Source organism: Caretta caretta, chromosome 1 (genome assembly GCF_965140235.1).
Source record: "Caretta caretta isolate rCarCar2 chromosome 1, rCarCar1.hap1, whole genome shotgun sequence".
Lineage (NCBI taxonomy): Eukaryota > Metazoa > Chordata > Testudines > Cheloniidae > Caretta > Caretta caretta.
In genome coordinates this window covers 185,647,156-185,666,008 of record NC_134206.1, presented here as the reverse complement: position 1 = coordinate 185,666,008, position 18,853 = coordinate 185,647,156, and the positions used below count along the sequence as shown (strand labels likewise).

Genomic DNA, 18,853 nt, shown 5'->3' with positions numbered 1-18,853 from the left:
GCGGGCGGAGGGAGGCTCCGCTGGAAGCGGCCCCCGGGGCGAGCTCCGGCCCGCAGCAACAAGGCCCCCCTCCTGACCCGGAGGGAAACGAGAGGCGGCCAGACGGACCGACCCTGGACACAGGCCCCGAGAGCCGGACACTGACCCCGGCGCCCCTCAGACCGACCCGCCCCCGCTCACCATCCACCGTCTTCTTCTTGAAGAGCGAGGCCATGGCGGCGGCGGCGGCGAGCGCGGGCAGCGAGAGCCGGACTCGGAGCCGCCAGAGCCCCCGCGCCGCACCCGGCGCCGCGCGTCCTTCCTGCTTCTCCCGTGACCGCCGGCAGGCGGGCGCGGCCCCGGCGCAGAGACCCGCCCCGCCGGCTCCGGCTCCGCCTCCAGGCCTGGGGGGGAGAGCGCCCCCCCCACCCCGAGCCCCCGCGCGCCCGCCCGCAGCAGCGCCCGTTGGTTCCTCGGCCCGCCCAGCGCCCTCCTCCCGATCCCCTCCCCCAGCGCCCTCGCTCCCCCTCGCCTCCCTTCCCCTGCCCCCGCAGCTCGCCCCAACTCCCTGCCCTCCCCCCTCTCCTTCCTAACTCCTTTTCCCTCCTGCCCTCCCCCAAATGCCTCCCCCCCCCCACCAGGTTTCACCCCCCGGTTTATACTCTCCCCCCCCCCACACACACTGAATAAAGCTTCTTGCCGACAGGAGAGCCTGCAAACCCGCTGGGGCAGAGCAGAGGGTTCTAGGGGGCAAAACAGCAGCCAGGCGCGTTGGGAAAGGACAGGTGCTGCTGGATCACTAGAGGGGGGGAAGCACTGATCCCAGCTGAGCAGCCCCCGGTGATGAGCAGCCCAGTGTAAATGTTAGGGAGGGGGGGGTGCACTAGCGCCAGGCAGGATGGGCACAAGGGCGCAGGAGGAGCCAGTGACACAAACCAGGTTCTGTCTGATCAGCCAGACCCCAGAGAAAAATGCAGCCTGCCGTTCCCATAACAGTGGTCCCCTGCTCCAACAAAGGAGGTGTGTCTCGAACTCAGACATTCGAGCTGGGTCTGTAACCAGAGGATGGCCTCTGTATCAAGGGAGGCTAGGGAGGTGCAACTTTTTCAGTCACATATGTGGGGTGTTGGGAGGACTCTCATGTAGAAACTCCTTGGTGGCTGACACTTATGCCTGGGAGAGGCAGCAATCTGATTTACTTTGTTAAATAGGAAGAAGATGGAAGATGTGGGAGCCCCACTGGCAAGAGGTGGGTGAAGCAGTTGGAGCACTCTGGTGCAGTAAAGGAAGGATGGAGAATTGAAGAGGCTGAGACTTGCCCCTGGGTAATTTTAGAACTATCACTAAAATTATCAAGCACTACTCTCTCCTTAACACAGGGTTGCCACCCATCCCGATATTTTCTAGCATCATCTCAACTTTTGAATGGAGTCATCCTGTGACCCACAAAAACAGCTTTCTGGACCTTCATGGGTCCCTAAATCATTTCAGGGTTGGGAAAAAGGTCCCATGTCTAAATCTCTCACAGTACTAAAAAGGGGAGAGTGCTTCTCGACTGTAATGACATTGTGCTGCAAAATGAAGTCTTGAGGCACCATCACACTTCTTATTGACTTCTTCATTTAAACCTTAGAGTTACATTTTCTTTTAACACATTCCATTATTTCTCTCTCTCTCTCTCTCTGAGAAATGGTCCTGGTTGTCTTGGGACGTATTTGAATAATGAAAACACAAATCTTGGACTTTGTGGATTTTCCATTTTACATGTTATAGATTTCTGTCTGTATACCTTTTCAATGGGTTTAGCTGTGTACAATTCAAAAAAGAGTTGCAAATTTGAGATATTGTCATGTATAAACCTTTCAGGTGTATGATTTATAAACTCCTTACCTACAATGTTGGCATATAGATCATACTCTCAGATAATAAGATGTAATATCATATGAATATTAAATAAATGGAAGAAACAAACAAACTTAAAAGTCTGAAATCTTTACAAACACAAGATAATTTTAGTTACCTTGTTCCTAGACATTGCCACACTTAAGATATTTACTAATTTTCTCAGATGAACTCCTATTTGAGGATCATACATACTGCAAGATATAAAATAAATGAGTATGGAGTACTTAGTAACAATGTTCTTGTCTTTCAGTGACAATTCACATCCATAATTCTTAATAACCTAGCGCATGATGTAGGATTAGTGTCCATCATGGACAAGCATCTCAGCATGTGACATAAAAGTAAAGGATCTTGGAGCTACTGTACAGGCTGCTAAGCTACTGATCTGAATAATAGCATGAATATACCTTCATTCCTGATTTTTTTTAAAAAAATAGTAGTTTCTTCATAGCCTTCGAAACAAGAAACATATTGTCATAATGCTGCAGTGAATTCCATCACTAGATCCAAACTTGCATTGAAAGAGATTTATAATTCATTTTCTAATTTTCTGTTTTCTAATAGCATAATCAAACAGACCTGCATAACCTTGCATGGAAATAATTTTTCTATTGCAACTTCACATTTTAATCACATCCTAACAATACACATGGATGAAGGCAGACATGCTATTTACTTTATGAAATATGTTTAATTTCCTGGAAATAATTTTTTTATTACAACTGACAAGTTTTCATTGTTCTTCACATGTCCAGGCCTTTTATCAGTACACTACAAGGTATCTTTAACAGTTTCCAGTAGGCTAGGGTTTCGATTGTGTGTAAAGTCATAATCTCCTTGGACAATTAGGGATACACGATGAGGGGTAAAATGAATCGTCCAGTGTACGTCCACATTTCAATTTTCTTGCTCAACCCCTGCTAATATCCTTCCAATACTTAGAGTGAAGCAGAGATACAGGAGTTTTTCACTAAGTTTTTATCTGTATTTGCATGCTGGTTATGAGAGACAACAAAAATAACTAACCAGTATATTGGGCCTGAAAGAAAAAACAGAATTTGATTTCAAAATTTCACATCACTATAATGAGTAAAACCAATACCTAGGTTTTGAACACTCGAGGATTAGGGGGGCTCATAACTTGGATTCAAATCCACATTTCCTGTTTGGATTCAGTGTTTAAATTTCTCCAATACATCAACAGCAAACCAGTTACTTTCTCTCCTTTTTTATTATTGACATTCATCTGTCTACACAGTTGGGTTCTCTGCAGCTGTGTATCTTTATCACTGGGTATTTTTAAACTAAACAAATTAGCTAAAGGAAAAAGGCAGGCAAAAAATATTTCTTCGGCACAATGGTTCTATTGTCCTGCTGTGCTAAGGTGAAGAAAGAGGCTTTAGGATTCTTGAGGTGGCTGCAATGTTTAAAGTATCTATGGGTAACCACTGATTTATTCATGCCACAAGCCTATGTGGTAGTATGTTGTCACAAGCTTTGTTGACATGTATGGAATCTAGATATAAGGAACACAAATAATCGGTTTAAAACACCACCTCCATTTTGTAAATCTAGGCCCCAGTTCAACAAAGCACTTAAGTATGTGGTTAACATTAAGGGGTAACTGCTCGTTCAATGCTTTATAGTAAGAAATCACACAGTTATATGCTAAATTCTTGGTTTTTATGTTTGTTTTTCTTTTTCTTTTAGGAATATTGTATCCATGCTAAAGGACTTATTTGAAGACCCCAAAACTGGATCAGAAGCTTTCTCAGCCCTCACATGAAGGTGTAATTGTGTTGACTCTCACACAAAGAGAACATTTCTTCCATCTTTGTGAGGTATTTGAGCTAAATAGTTATTAATAAAAACTAAAGTTTTAAACTATCTGACTAAAATTTATTTCCGCACTCAGTAGCTCACCTTTTATTTTCTTGTTATACCATAAACAAGACCTGAATTTGTAATGTAAAAACAAGCAGGAGGAGGGGAAAAAAAAAAACCAAACCCAAAACATGTTAAAGATTTCTTTATAAATCATAAAGACAAAAAAGGATACTTTCACCCTCTCCTTGCCCATTGAAGGTCACCTTTAAAGCCACTCAGAGAGCAATAACTCACCCGATGTCTCTATATCTGAGTTTCAGGAAAAGAGAAAGCAGAGATTGCTTATTATTCTTAATTGTTGGGTGCAAGGTAAAAATAAGTCACACAAACTGGTTTGGGAAGATGATGCAATGTCCAAATGCTAATTTGAGACTGAACACTTGTGAATCAGCCTGTTATAAAAAGAGGGTGGTGGCTGTGAAAGGCAGAGACTTTGCTGGCCGTTGAGCCCACAGACATAAGAAAACTAGAGAAGGAAGAGATAGAGAAAGAGCAAGCAGAAAATCAGGGGCAGCTGAATGAAAGAAAAAGTTAGAGAGTGAAATAAATATATTATTATGTATTATTTATACAGTGCCTGAAGAGTCAAGTGAAGAAATAAAAAGACGTGGTCCATGTCCCAAATAGCTTACAGCCCAAGTCACTAAGCCTGCAAATACTTACGTATGTGCTTACTTTGCTACCATGAGTAGTCTAACTGCAAGTGGTAATACAGTTAAGCACTTGCACGTTTGCGGGATTGTAGTCTAATGATGTTTAGGGCTCCATAACTGGTGATAACAAACAGTGGCAGGTTGGGAGGGGGAGAGAGAAAGGAAAGGGAAGACAGAGTGTTACAGTGATATGTGGTCAGGCCCCAGTTCAGCAAAACACTTAAGTATGTGCTTATTTTTAACTGCTTTTGCTCAATAATGTACTTAGGCGTGTGCTAAAAAGTTAAGCACATGCTTATGTGCTTTGCTGAACTGGGGCCCATGTGACTGTCTGGATGAGGTTTAACCATTGTTTAATTTATTTATTTACTTTAAGATGGAGTGGGTGTTCCAAAGTGGGGAGGAGCTGGGAATAAATGTAGAGGGGCTAAAGTTTGGGGCATTGGAAGGAGTTGGGGAGGAGAATGTAGGTATGTTTGAGTGCCAGGATGAGGGCGGCGGGGTCAGCACCACATTGGAAGAGAAATCAGGGGAGGCTCAGGGAGAGTTGAAGATTTGTGAGAGAGAGAAAAGGATGAGAAATTAGGGAGGATGGGAAGAGAGGGTTAACAAGAGCAGAAGAGGAGAGATAAAAGGAGTGAAGGGGAGATGATGGAGGGGAAAGGGGTGTAAAGGAGACAAGAAATAGTGTGTGGGGCTGTCACAGTTAAGCAATGCTGAGGCCACCAACTGCCAGGGTTCTGAAGTTTCTCTTGCCCTGGCCTTATGCAATCCATATTAACTTCATTCAAATTCAGTGCCTGTTGACATTGAACTTGGTGAAATGGGGCCCCACAAGAAGGCCGTGATGTCATTTGCAGGCTCAGGGCCTGTAGAGCAGCACGTGGATACAACATCTAATAGCTTTATTTAATTAATTTAATACTAATTAGTTTAACATTTACATTTGAAAGAAGGGGAACTGTTAGGAGACCTCACCTTAAAGATAGATCACTGAATTTATTTAACGGAAAAATACCAAAGTCTTGTCACTAACATAATACTGACTGCTTGCTTGGTATTGTTTCAAAGCTTCCCCTACTTTGCTTAAAATTAAGTAAACTGGCTCCCATCTGTCTTCTAAGAACTCAAATAGTGTTGTGAACAGTTCATCACCTTCTCATCTTACAGATTGGACAGCTTCCCAGAAAAGAAATTTACAGTATCTAAGAGCTGATGAAAGCTCATAGGAACTAAAGCTACCAAAGAAAGAAAATATTTAGTCAAATGTTAGGGGCACCAAATACTCAGACATTAACCCATTCTTAAAAAGTAAACTTAAATTGGAAAGATAAATACTTAGGATCACAGGACCTGATTCTTTTCTTACTCCCACTGATGTCACACAGGAGTAAAGTAAAACCAGCATGAGATGGGATTTGGACCAATAATCTGGAGTTCATTTATTTGGAAATTACATAGAATTTCAAACTAATTTTGGTTTATCTGAAAAATAGTATTTTAAATGATTGTTATAGTAATTTAAAGAGACACGGTAAGGTTGTTGAGCTTGAAATTTGATTGTTTTATTGACATCTATTAGCAAGTCAATGGAATTTATTAAATGTGTGTGTGTGTATGTGCGTACTGTAGGTATTTGGGATAAATGCTTAATTGCTCCTTTTTTTCTTTCTAAAAAGGCATCACAGACATGAGTCCAACATTCATTAGCAGCCTTACAATAACAAAGCAAGATGTGCAGAATGGAGGGGAATAAAAATTTGGGTAAAGAAGCATATTTAATTTTTTAAAAATTGTTTTCAGTGAATGCAATACTTGTGATAGTTACTGATTTGACATCTGTGGAGACTGAAGTCTTCTCTTTATACACAGCCAATTGTGATGGTGTTTTCTGTAATGTGGACATGTGTCCACTAGAAACTGGTGTGAGACCCACTAAATTCACTTGAAATTCCGAGTGAGTACAAAAGTGGTCTTTAAGACAAAGATGAAAAATAACTTGATGGTTTAATACAGGTACTTCAGTTAATGTGGTCTGTCAACAATGCTCTGTGATTTCTAGTTTTTTTAATGTATGACTCCCCTGTTCATTTGGGTCTCACTTCTGCAAATCTTTATGCATTTGAGTAGGTCTGTTGAACTCATTGGACTATTCAATTGCATAGAGTTACTCATGTGTATAAGTCTCTGCAGGAATGAGATCTTGGTTTCAAAAGTCTGCCAACAGCTTTCCTTCGTGAAAAAATAATATTTTCTCATTGTTTATGGTATGTGGACAGTGCAGTACTTTATAAACAGTTTAACAGCCCAGTCCACTGTGTAGTAGTTTATTTTAATACTCGCCTCTTTTAATATTAATAAGAAAGAGAAACTCTCAGGTTGTAAAGTGCACTTTCTGTAACCTTCAATTTGATTACAAGTATCTTCCATTCTAAAAGAGTAAAAAGAAGAAAAATCCTTTTTAAAGCACTCCATTGTTCTGAACAAGGAGATTTAGTTTACCTTCAGCAACCAGGTACAGTAGGAAATCATATTTCTGTAGGGCATTTATAAAATCAAGGGTTATATTTTTAAAGGCATTTACTTGCAAACACTATGTCTTTAAATGAATTTGCCCAAGGAGAAATGTAAATCAAGGGTATCACCTAAATAGGCAAATGCTGTTATATTTTATCACAAGCTTCAAGAACTCCTTAAGGCATCAAGTTTAAAAAAAGAGAGTGAGATTATGTGGGGGATATTTATTATTATAAACTGCAAAGTCAACAGGGACTGCTGCTAAATGCTCTTACAATCATAATAGCCTATCTTGTGTTAATTCTAGCCTGAAGCTCCACGACTCTTTATGTGCAGAGATAATGGGGGTAAAACTACATATTTTTGGTTGAGCTGCAGATTCTTCCCAACCATGTCAAACAAATTAAGCAGCCTTGCAAACTAAAAATGGTTTGGGCATTGAAGGAATTCCCAGCAATAATATGTAAGAGTTATTACCCCTGGTAGATAGCTGATGCTGTATTTTATGGTTGATAGTAGTTGTTTTGATTGAATATTGCCTCTGTAAATTGCTTGCAAATAATCTGCTTTCAACCTCAAACTTTACAGTCCAAAGAGAACTTTGTTTCATATAATTCTTATTGTTTATACTCTCTCTCCCTCTTTCTGTGTGTATCTGTGTGTGTGAAACGTATATTGAATATACAGTTAGGCCTGGCAGAATTTAATTTTTATTTTTTTAATGGATAGTATTGTTTATTTTTCAGCATTTTTTTCTTTACATTTTCAGTTATGAGAAATTACGGGGGGGTCAGACAATAATTATTTAATGGTAGTAGATATTGAGATTCAAAAAGTTAAAGCTTTGTAACTGTTAAAACACAATTTGTCACCATGATATGTCAAAATATATAAAGTAAATATTCTTAAACCAAAATCTAAGTTATCAAGCAGCATTTTTCTTATTTTGACTATCTGTAAATTTCAATTATTTTTGATGGAAATATTTTTTGTCAGTTTGTTTGCATACAGTGAAATCGACATTTGCTGACATTTACCAATAAAAATCTTATCCTTCCAAACCTATGTATAATGTGTATGTATTCCAAATCAAAAGCTATATTAAGGGGGATGGGGTGAAATGGGGTATCTGCATTGACCCTGAGCTCCTCCAATCCTTGGGGAGGGTTAACTGATCACTCCTACAGCTGCCCTTCCTGGAGCAAGGGCTGGAAATAGGAGAGAGGACCCAGGACTTTGAGAATGTGCACTGACTCTGGTGGAGCCTGAATGGTGGAAAGAAAGGGAGAGATGTGTGTGACTGGAACTTGAATCCTTTTCCTAAGTGACCAAGTCTGGTCCCTTCATCACCACAGGCGAGAAAGGGCCATCCCAGAGGCCAGGCCAGGCCAGGCTCATGTTATATTTAGGGAGACCAGATAGCAAATGTGAAAAATAGGGACAGAGGGTGGGGGATAATAGGGGCCTATATAAGACAAAGCCCTGAATATCGGGACTGTCCCTATCAAATTGGGACATCTGGTCACCCTAGTTATATTCCTCAGACTAGGTCCTACTACCTCTCAGAGAAGGGCCATTGGAAGGGCCAGAGTCAGGGACCGTCCCCCTCTACTGCACCTGTGAGACCCCCACCTGGCACAGCCCAACACATGGGAAATAAAGCTCCCTGGGGCCTGGGCTCTGGTGGGAGTGCAAGCACAGGACACAGGGAAGGAGGGGAGTAGCAGCAAACCTGAGTTACAACCACTGTGAGGTATGGCAGCAGCTCCCACCACCAGCCTTCAGGTTTCTCCTCTGTGATGCTTAGGCTGAGCATCAATGATCCTGCCCACAATGGGAGCACATGCCCGCTGCTTCCAACAGCTGTCCCCCGCATGGGATTTCAGTGTGATCCAACACAGTGGTTCTAACACATGCAAGTATTCCAAGGGCACCCCCTCTCAGCATGTGACATCATACACCAGCATGTGAGGGGCAGGACTAATGGGGGGTTTGAAGAGACTGACCAAGTCTCCTGGTATGTCAGGGAGACTCCCATTTTCAAGCAAAAATTCCAGACTCCTGATTTAATAATGTTATCTCCCACCATAGCAATGCTTCCTTTCCTGCTCTGCCCAGCAACTCCAATCCCTTTCTTTGGTGTCTATTCTTTGGCTGGGATGGAGGAGTGGATGTGCTACATGTCCTGTTTGTTCAATTTGTTAGCACACACACCTGCCCCTAGCACCAGATGTGCCTATGCACTGGCCATTCTTTCTGTCTCCCTCCTGCTCTGCTGCAGCTGGGTGAGGGAGGGGGATGTTGATAGTGGCGCTGAGCATCTCCTTGCTGCTCCCGGCCAGGACCGTGGTTGCTGTGGACATCCAGCAGAGATGCATCAGGGAGGTGAGTGTCATGTGCCCCTATCCCACCACAAATCTCCCAAAATTAATTTGACAGTGTTGGTTTTTCTGGGTGTATATGGGAGTGGCATAGCCAGCCAGTGGGCAGGGGTTGTAGAACACTGCAGAGCCCAATAGGATCTGTCAAGATTAGCTGTCTGTGAGCAATCGTGTCTTGCCCTGGTTTTCTTGCTGGATGGATCTCAAAGAAGATGGAAATAAATCACGGACATCTTGTCCCCCCAGCATGTATACTTCAGGGGAAGGATAGTACATTTCAAGCTGCTGGGGGAGGGGAGGGACTAAGCTTTATCACATAACTATATTAACATAGAGTTGCAGATGAGAGCACATATCAGTCATTTTGAGTAAAATACATTATAATGATGTTGTAATTATCCCTAGATGAAGCATTATAAAACCAAGAAATTCACAGTTAAACATACTATTTATTTAGTTAGTTATTTATTGTTAATATTTCTTGGTGTTGTGGTAGTACCTAGAAGCCCCATTCATGGACTGGGACCCCATTGGGCTAAGCACTGTACAAACAGAACAAAAAGATACTCTTTGCCCCAGGGAGCTTGCTATCTAAGTATAACACAAGAGATAATAGGTGGATCATAGCGGAGTACAAGGAAACAATGAGGATCCATTGGAAGTGGTAGGCAGGAGTCTCAGCACACCTGCTGCCTAACTATAGTCAAATGTTTTCTAGGCATCATAGCACAGAAGAGTTTTAAGAAGAGATTTGAAGGAGGAAAAGGTAGTTTTGTGGATGTATATGGGGAGTCCTCCCAAGCATAAAGGGTGGCATGGGAGAAACCACAAACGTGCTTTTCTCCACCAGTGTGTGGTGGAGGCTGGCATCATTGGCTGATGGGTGGTGGGAGTCAATATGAGAGTGAAAGAGAGATGATAGAGTGGGGCTAGGCCATGAAGGGCTGTTAAGGTAGAGCCATCTAGCTTATATTTGATGCTGTAGAGAAAGGAGAGCCAGTGGAGTGTTGCAAAGAGAAGGGTGACATGGTCAAGGTAATGAGCTAGAAAAATGATCTTTGCAGCAACATTCTGAATGGATATGAACAAGAAGAGATTTTGGAAAGCCAGTGGGAACAATCTGGATGTGATATGATGACGGCCTGGATGGGAGCTTTAGCAGTGTAGATAGAGAGGAAAAGTCATCGTCTAGAGATGTTACACAGAAAGAATTGGTAAGATTTAGACACAGTCTGGATGTGAGGCTCAAGAGAGAGGGCTTAGTCAAAAATGACAGCTAGTTTACAGGCCTGAGTGACAGGAAGGAAGGTGGTGATGTCTACAGTGGTTGAGAAAGGAGGGAGTAGGGAGGGATTGGGGGTGGGGGGAAGATTACAAATTCTGTTTCGGCCATGTTAAGTTTAAGCTGATGGTTTGACATCTACAAGAAGATATCTGAGAGATAGAACAAGATTTTAATTTGGCAAAAGGAGAAGAAAGGTAGCTGAATGAGTTAATGAATGTTTGTGAATGAGATTACGCAGAGACAAAATTGTAGAGGGAGAAGAGAAGAGGACCAAGGATAGAGCTCCGGGGAACCCCTACAGAAAGCTGAAGGGGGAATAATTAATACAGTTAGATTTTATTAGTATTGTCATAGCCACTGTCGTTTTTTGTTTGTATGACTATTTGATAGGGGAGTGGTTTTTGTAAATTTTGATTAGTTTAGGTAAAAATAATTTTATTAGTACTTAATTCTTTTTACCTGAATTAGTCAAAACTTACAAAACCCGTTTTTCTTAAACAAACACACACAAAAACACAGTTGCTATTATGATACTACTAATTTAAAAATCTATTTTTTTTTTTTACTGATAACCATGGACATTCATTCATACTAAGTTGAAATGGAATTCTTATATAACTGCATTTTAAACACACACACCCAAACAGAGTAATTGGTTAACCATTAATTTTGCCTACGCAATTTGTATTTTAACCTGAAGGTTCTGATACCCACTCAGATATAGTTTAGTTGAAGCTGGTATATGGACCTTACAACAATAAGATTTTTAAGAGCTTTGTTTCTTGATTTTGGAAAAGTTGAAACAATTTTTTAACTTGGTCTTTGTCTTAATGATTAATGATTTCTCAAGTAATCTGTATACTTGTCAGTTTTCATACCCTTTGAGAGTAAAAATAGCTATCTAAAGGCCTAATCCAACAAAAAATATGTTCAGCTTTTGTACTGCAGAAGTGCCCATAAAGCCACAGAAATCACTAAAAATCAGGTCTCACAACATGCCCCGCCAGAAAACCCGATATATTTTATGCTGGGTTGGGCCCTAAAGTATTATAAAAATGGCTTATTCCTTTTTTATCACCTCGTGTCCATGAGGGCAGCATCAAACAGTTTGCGGCTGATTCTGTTCTTTATGCTTTGCAAGAGTACACTGTAGTAGGCCCATGTGCCTGTTTTATTACTTTCAGCACTAACACTGCAAGTAATTTTTAATCTCCTTTGGTTTCCTTTTAATCCGTCTTCCCTTTGTTCTTTGTTTAAAACCAGTATTGAAAAAAATTAACATGGATCAACACTATCTTCACTGCTTAATAAGGCACCAGATTTATTGCAGATTACTTCTGAATGTGCATAGTTGCCGCACGCTATCTATTTCCTTCTTAACTGTTTCACGTTGTCTGCACTGTATTTCTATCAGAAACATTTCATATGTAAAATACACGTGTCACGTTCAAAAAAAGAACAGTTCAACCACATAAAAATGAGAGCTGAGAGTTACAAAGCCAACAAGGAGATTTAACCACTTAACTCCCATTAATTTCAATTGGAGTTTTGTGGGTAAACCCTCTAGTTCACTTTGAAAATCTCAACGGAGACATTTAAATAGTTAAACAAGGTACAACTAGGACTATTTTAGTTTCTTTTATCCAGTTCAGAACTCTCACATGCAGGACTCTTCTTTAACTTGGCCTTTTAATGGTCAATCCTTTTTTAACAAGACTTTTTTTTAAAAGAGGTCACATTTTTATATGATGATACATAAAATTCAATAGACATTTCACTAAAAATGCAATTAGGGTTGCTAACTTTCTGCTTGCACAAAACCGAACACCCTTGCCTTGCCCCTCCTCGGAGGCCCCACCCCCGCTCACTCCATTCCCCCCCCCCCCTCTGTTGCTCGCTCTCCCGGCGCCCAATCACTCGCTCATTTTCACCGGGCTGGCTCAGGGGATTGGCATGTGGGAGGGGGTGAAGGCTCTGGGGTGGGGCCAGAAATGAGGAGTTCAGGGCATGGGAGGGGGCTCCAAGCTGAGGAGTGGGTTGGGATGTGGGAGGGGGTGAGGACTCTGGCTGGGGGTGCGGGCTCTGGGGTGGGGCTGAGGATGAGGGGTTTGGTGTGCAGGAGGGGGCTCTGGGCTGGGGTGGAGCCAAGGGGTTCGGAGTAGGGGAAGGGCTCTGGGCTGAGGCAGTGGGTTGGGATGCGGGAGGAGGTGAGGGCTCCGGCTTGGGGTGCAGGCTCTGGGGTGGGGCCAGGGATGAGGGGTTTGGTGTGCAGGAGGGGGCTCTGGGCTGGGGGGGTGGAGCTAAGGGGTTCGGAGTATGGGAGGGGGCTCCGGGCTGAGGCAGGGGGTTGGTTGGTGTGTGAGGGGGTACGGGCTCTGGGCTTGGGGTGCAGGTTCAGGGTTGGGGCCAGAAATGAGAGGTTCAGAGGGCGGGAAGTGGATCAGGGTTGGGGCAGGGGGTTGGGGTACGGGGGTTCAGGGCTCTGGCTGGGGGTGCAGGCTCTGGGGTGGGGCTGAGGATGAGGGGTTTGGGGTGTAAGAGGGTGCTCCAGGCTGGGACTGAGCGGTTCGGAGGGTGGGAGGTGGATCAGGGCTGGGGCAGGGGGTTGGGAGATGGGAGGGGATCTGGGGTGCAGGCTTCGGGTGATGCTTACTTTAGGCAGCTCCTGGAAGCAGCAGCATGTCCCCCCCTCCGGCTCCTACACGGGGGCGTGTCCAGGCAGCTCTGTGTGCTGCCCAGTTTGTAGGCGCCGTCTCAACAGCTCCTATTGGCTGCAGTTCCCAGCCAATGGGAGCTGCGGAGCTGGAGCTTGGGGTGGGGTAAGCACATAGAGCCCCCTGGATGCCCCTACGCCTAGGAGCCAGAGCGGGGACATGCCACTGCTTCTGGAAGCTGCGCAGAGCCAGGGCAGGCAGGGAGCCTGCCTTAGCCCTGCTTGCTGACTGGACTTTTAATGGCCTGGTCAGTAGTGCTGACTGGAGCCACCAGGTTCCCTTTTTAACCAGGCATTCCAGTTGAAAACCAGACGCCTGGCAACCCTAGCAATGTTAACAATATTTGAACTGATTACCACTGCAGTAATAGGCTGCTGGTCTGCCGTGTCCTTTGTTAGCGCTTTTGGGGTTAGATGTTATGGTGAACAGGTTCCCCACATTTTTCTATTAATGAAATAGAAATATTAAGAATTTCAAAGGAAATATCAACAATGAAGACTAGATAAATTCAAATATATTCAAAGTATGTTCTCTAGTTCACACTAAGTCCAGTGTGCCTGATCCTTCATTATATCGCACCTCAACAAAAATAATTTAAATATTTTAATTTAATGCAGCAATTTGGATTCATTTATGCCACAGGAACCCATGCTTTGGTCCAGTGGCTGTGGGAAGTCTGCCAGAAGCAGAGCACTGTAGCACAAGCTGATGGCAACCACAGCTCTGTTGGTGGGCCTGTATATTGACCCAGCCTCATCTACTTTGTGGGCTGGGCAGCTAAAGGGACCATCTTCACGCTGCCATGCCAGCTGAGAGACACCCTGATTCAACGCCTCTCCTGGGCATCCTCTTCTGGCACAGCTTCTGTAAAGCCAAGCTTGATTTAAAGTTGTTTTCTTCTAGTGGCACTCAGAGGGAAGATGTCAGTATTACTTCCTGTGTTCCCTAGGAGCGAATCTCCTCTTGGTGTAGCTGCCTGTGCAGACATATGGATGTGCATATGACATTCCTCTACAGCAACAGGGGACAATATGGACCAGAGTATTTTGGATGATTAAGATATTTAATAATACAATGCCCTTAATCTGCAGCAGAATGCTCACTGTCTTTAGTATAGGGGGTGCATGCACAGAAGAAGAGTAGTACATGGCGCTGAGTGGTACATTTTATACTATGGGGTACAATGCAGCTGTTTTCTTGTCATGTACCCTGTGATTACCCTTCAAGGGAAACTAAAGCTGCAACCAGTGTACCAAATCTATTAGATCTCAGGGACTATGAACCTAGATAAAAGCAAACTTTAATCTTGGCTTTTCCCTCAAGGTTGAATTTTGAGGGCCCATCAGCTGCAAAGCATTCTGTTCTTGAAAAGAATGCCTCCTGACACAATATCATTTGCTTTCAAGAAACCCCTGTTCATTTTGTGTTGGGCTCCCTAGAGGTTTTCTCAAGCTGATCACTGCCGTTTCAGAGACTGTGGACTGGCTCAAGACTATTTAGCTTCCCCCACGACCTAGTCTTGCCCATACACAGTCACTGTATATGTATGACACTATGCGAATAATCTAAAGAGATTTTGCCCCTGATCTAGCATATCTGTACCTGCGAGGTGTGGAGGGGAGGACATAAGGGCTATTTCAGCAGAAGATTCCTTGTCCTTTCATTCTTTGTCTGTGAATCTGCCCAGTGCCTGGTCCAGTTTTTTGGGCTCAGGATTTGAACTGAAATGCATTCCAGTCTTTGGACTACCAGATCAGTACCCTTGATTCTTCATCAAGTTTGATCCTACATAGATTGTAACAATGGCTGCTCTTTATTTTTAGCTTGGATCAAGTCACTGGTGTGACTTTACCTTCCACAGTTTTTTGCTTATGCAGTCATGCCAATTTTGTCCTTGATTCATATGGGGCTGTTAATTCTGTCAAAGAACTCAAGTAGTGGAGCTGTTGAACTTGGCCATACTAACGCTACATTATTGAGGATTAGCATGAAGTGAAACCAGTTTTGGGGTTCCATTTCAGCAAGGTGCTTAAGCACATGCCTTATCTTATTACCTTCAATAGGAATACTCATATGCTTTAAGGTAGTCATGTGCTTAGCTACTCTGCTGGTTCAGGGACTCTGAGATAGAAGACAGAGGAGGCCACATCTACCTTCTGCAATGTAGTGTGGTGTGTAGGCAATTAAGAACATAAGAACGGCCATACTGGGTCAGACCAAAGGTCCATCAAGCCCAATATCCTGTCTTCCGACAGTGGCCAATGCCAAGTGCCCCAGAGGGAATGAACAGAACAGGTAATTATCAAGTGATCCATTCCCTGTTGCTCATTCCCAGCGTCTGCCAGATAGAAGCTAGGGACACCATCCCTCCCCATCCTGGCTAACAGCCATTGATGGACCTATCCTCCGTGAATTTATCTAGTTCTTTTTTGAACCCTGTTATAGTCTTGGCCTTCACAACGTCCTCTGGCAAAGACAGGTTTCAGAGTACAGCCATGTTAGTCTGTATCCGTAAAAAGAAAAGGAGCACTTGTGGCACCTTAGAAACTAACAAATTTATTAGAGCATAAGCTTTTGTGAGCTGTAGCTCACGAAAGCTTATGCTCTTATAAATTTGTTAGTCTCTCTGGCAAAGAGTTCTGCAGATTGTAATGGGATCTAAACATGCAAAGAAGAGGGAAAACAGTATATTAGCCAGAGAGAGAGTGAGGATGACTCTATAGCCTGGTGATTGGGGGGACACCTGGGTTCCAGTCCCTGCTCTAGTGAATATTTAATTTATATAAAGTGGAACAGCATCAATAGGAGAGAATGAGAGAGCCCCACTCCAGAATACCCAAATGATTAGGGCACTCACTTACAGTGTGGGAGACCAACGCCAAGCCACTGCTCTCATCAGGCAGAGTAGGGACTTAAATCTGGGTTATCCCGGGTGAGTGCTCCAGCTATAGGGTCTAAGGGGGAGCTCCACCCCCTCCTCTGATTTTGTGAGTGGTACCTGAGTCCCCTTGTGAATGACCCCCCCACACACACACACATTTTTTTTTTGACAGAAACTATTTGGCAAATGTGTGAATAATTTGGTTGACTTGAACTATTCAGCCAAAAAAATTTACTCAGTTCTAATTACAGGAAGTATAACTGGGAGTAGAACCAGGGAGCAGCAGCTCTCTGCAGTATGCTTCCCTGTAGGGCTAGGCAAATTTCCGATCAGACAACTACCTGGGAGTTACTATTGGTTGGCTGGCAGTAACTGCCCCATATAGCTGCATATTTTGCATGATGATGTTAGAATTCTGAAACTAAGGGTTTAATTCATATTTCTGCTGACTTAGAACATTTAACACAATAGTTTTCTTGATATTAATAGCTTAATCAGTGCAAGTGTAATTTGCAATGTTAGTTAAATTTTGAAACCACTGGTAGGTTTGAAATTCATTCTCACTGCTGTATCGATTACAGCTAGTTCTTGTGGTGATATTTGTCACTAATGTTCATGAAATGCTGTGACAAGGGGGATAAAAAAGCAAGATGATTCTCTGATTTTTCTCTTGTACAGAAACAACGGGCCACAGCCAAGTGTACTGTTTTTGTCTCACTTATAAATAGCTTCCATTACTATAATGAACTGTCGAAAGAGAGCTGGTTGACTCATTCACTGTGAATAATTTATCCAAAGAATTTAGCACTTTTTTGTTCATGAATTGCCCACAGATAACTGATTTTCATTCATCTATTTGTTATTCATAATCATTTGATGAGCAGTTTATGAATTGCGCCTCTGAGTTTTTCATGAAGTGTTCACCTGGATATTCATGAAGCATGATATGTGAATGGTCACTTAGGACGTGTGATGTTGTTCTTTCTTCCTGATTGGAGGACTGAATTTTTGTAAACAAAAGTACAATAAATGGTAAATAAATTTGTTTGCGTATGAATACCCTTGGTCACTTGAGAATATGGGTATTTGTGTGAAGAGTACTCATTCACCAACATTTGTGTGATGAAAAACTTGTTTGCACAAATATTAATGTATAAATGTAATTAAAGAGGCCAGGTGTTCAGAATTGGAATGGATGTTTGTGAAGGCTGTTTTGCAGTAGTCACCCAACCCAGGTTGATATGGAAGTGAAATCATGGGAAAGAACTTTCACTGTATGTTTTTCAGAGCAAGTTCCTGTTTGTCTTTTATTGCAGGTAGTGTAATGTAGGTAAAGAAGGTAGTGTGGTCCAGTGGAATGAGCACAGGGTTAGGAATCAGGAGATGCTTAGTTGTACTCTGAGCCTGAATGGATATTTTAGCCTTGGGTAAGTCACTTCCACTTTGTTCCCTTCCCATCCCCGTATAATGGGGATAATAATCCTTTCCCACCTACCTCACAGGACTGTTGAGAGAATTAGTTAACTGTACAATGCTTTGAACATTGAAAACACTATATAGATGCTAAGTATAGTTATAGCAGAGTTATAGCACTGAATTGTAGGAATGCATTGCAAAGCAATGATGCAAACATAAAAAGAAATCCTTGAAGGTTAGTTTTATGCATGCTTACAACAAAAGTCAAACCTATAGGAGCCACTTAGAATCAAATAATTTATTAGGCACATCTGGTTAACTGCTTACAGCTAAACAACCTGTAGCTTAATTGCTCCGTATACAGCATTGGATTTATGCATGTCTTTCTGTCCCCAAGAGCCAAAGTGGGAAACCCTGCCTCAGGCACTGAGAGTGTTGTACAAGAAACAGTAGGTCGCATAACTCAGCCATGTAAAATTAATGTTGCTGTCATGGGACATAGATAGCATAATGAAAGGAGAATAAGGGCATTAAGGAGAGTTAGTCCTTCAGTAGGACATCCCTTTTGATTTCAATTCATATGCAGAAAGGAGTAATTTCTTTGCTCTGAGAAATCACAGTAATGCATTATAGATTAGTTTTGGTGATGATATGGCCTGCAGATTTTTTTTCTTATTATAATTTTTATCCTTGTTTCTTTTCACAATGGGGCTGATTTTTTAAATTTAGGGATGAAATAAGGGATGTTGTTGTCACATGAAAAAAATTAAAATATTGTCTTGTCTTTGAGCTAGTCCAGTGCCTCTCCAGTTCTTTTATTCTTCAGCCCATTCAGTAAAAGAGAAGTCTTCCCCTGGATCATCTCTGCTCTCAACAACCCAATTCCATTCTGCCTGGTTCTCAGAAAATTCCCTTCTGTGCCCAGTAGGGCCTTGATCTCCACCATGAGGTTCCATAGATTCTGAAGGGACTGGGGACCTATGCAGAGCTCATTATAGAATCAGGGTCTAGGGTAGATCCGTGAGTCATTGGCTTTACGTTGGCCACAAGTTGAGAGCTATTGAATAGTTTTAGTGAAGGTATGCAAAGGATGGGATTATTAAAAGTATCAAAGTGATTTAGGAGCACCCGTCCAATTGAAAGTCAATGGGATAGATAATCCTAATCATGTAGGTCTTGTCTACACATACTTGGTTTATCATTTTAGCTACACCAGTATAGTGAAAGTGGTAAAA

At 42.6% G+C, this 18,853-nt stretch overlaps 1 protein-coding gene and 1 long non-coding RNA gene across 3 annotated transcripts in view; one reads left to right on the top strand and one right to left on the bottom strand.

The window, feature by feature from the left end:
• Window positions 1–18,853, bottom strand: part of CHMP2B (charged multivesicular body protein 2B) — a 104,533-nt gene that overhangs the window by 15,547 nt on the left and 70,133 nt on the right. The window contains exon 1 of one of the 2 annotated variants that reach the window (XM_048869002.2): window positions 181–335. The exons of the other annotated variant lie outside the window; for it this stretch is intronic. Coding sequence (XP_048724959.1) covers window positions 181–214 — 34 coding nt within the window. The 5' untranslated portion in view covers window positions 215–335. Of the gene's footprint in view, window positions 1–180; window positions 336–18,853 lie in introns of those variants that run through there. 2 annotated transcript variants of the gene reach the window in all.
• On the top strand, window positions 652–7,869 carry LOC125644691 (uncharacterized). The gene is made up of 3 exons (XR_007359098.2): window positions 652–1,304; window positions 3,595–3,725; window positions 6,104–7,869. It is a non-coding gene; the product is annotated as an uncharacterized LOC125644691 (long non-coding RNA).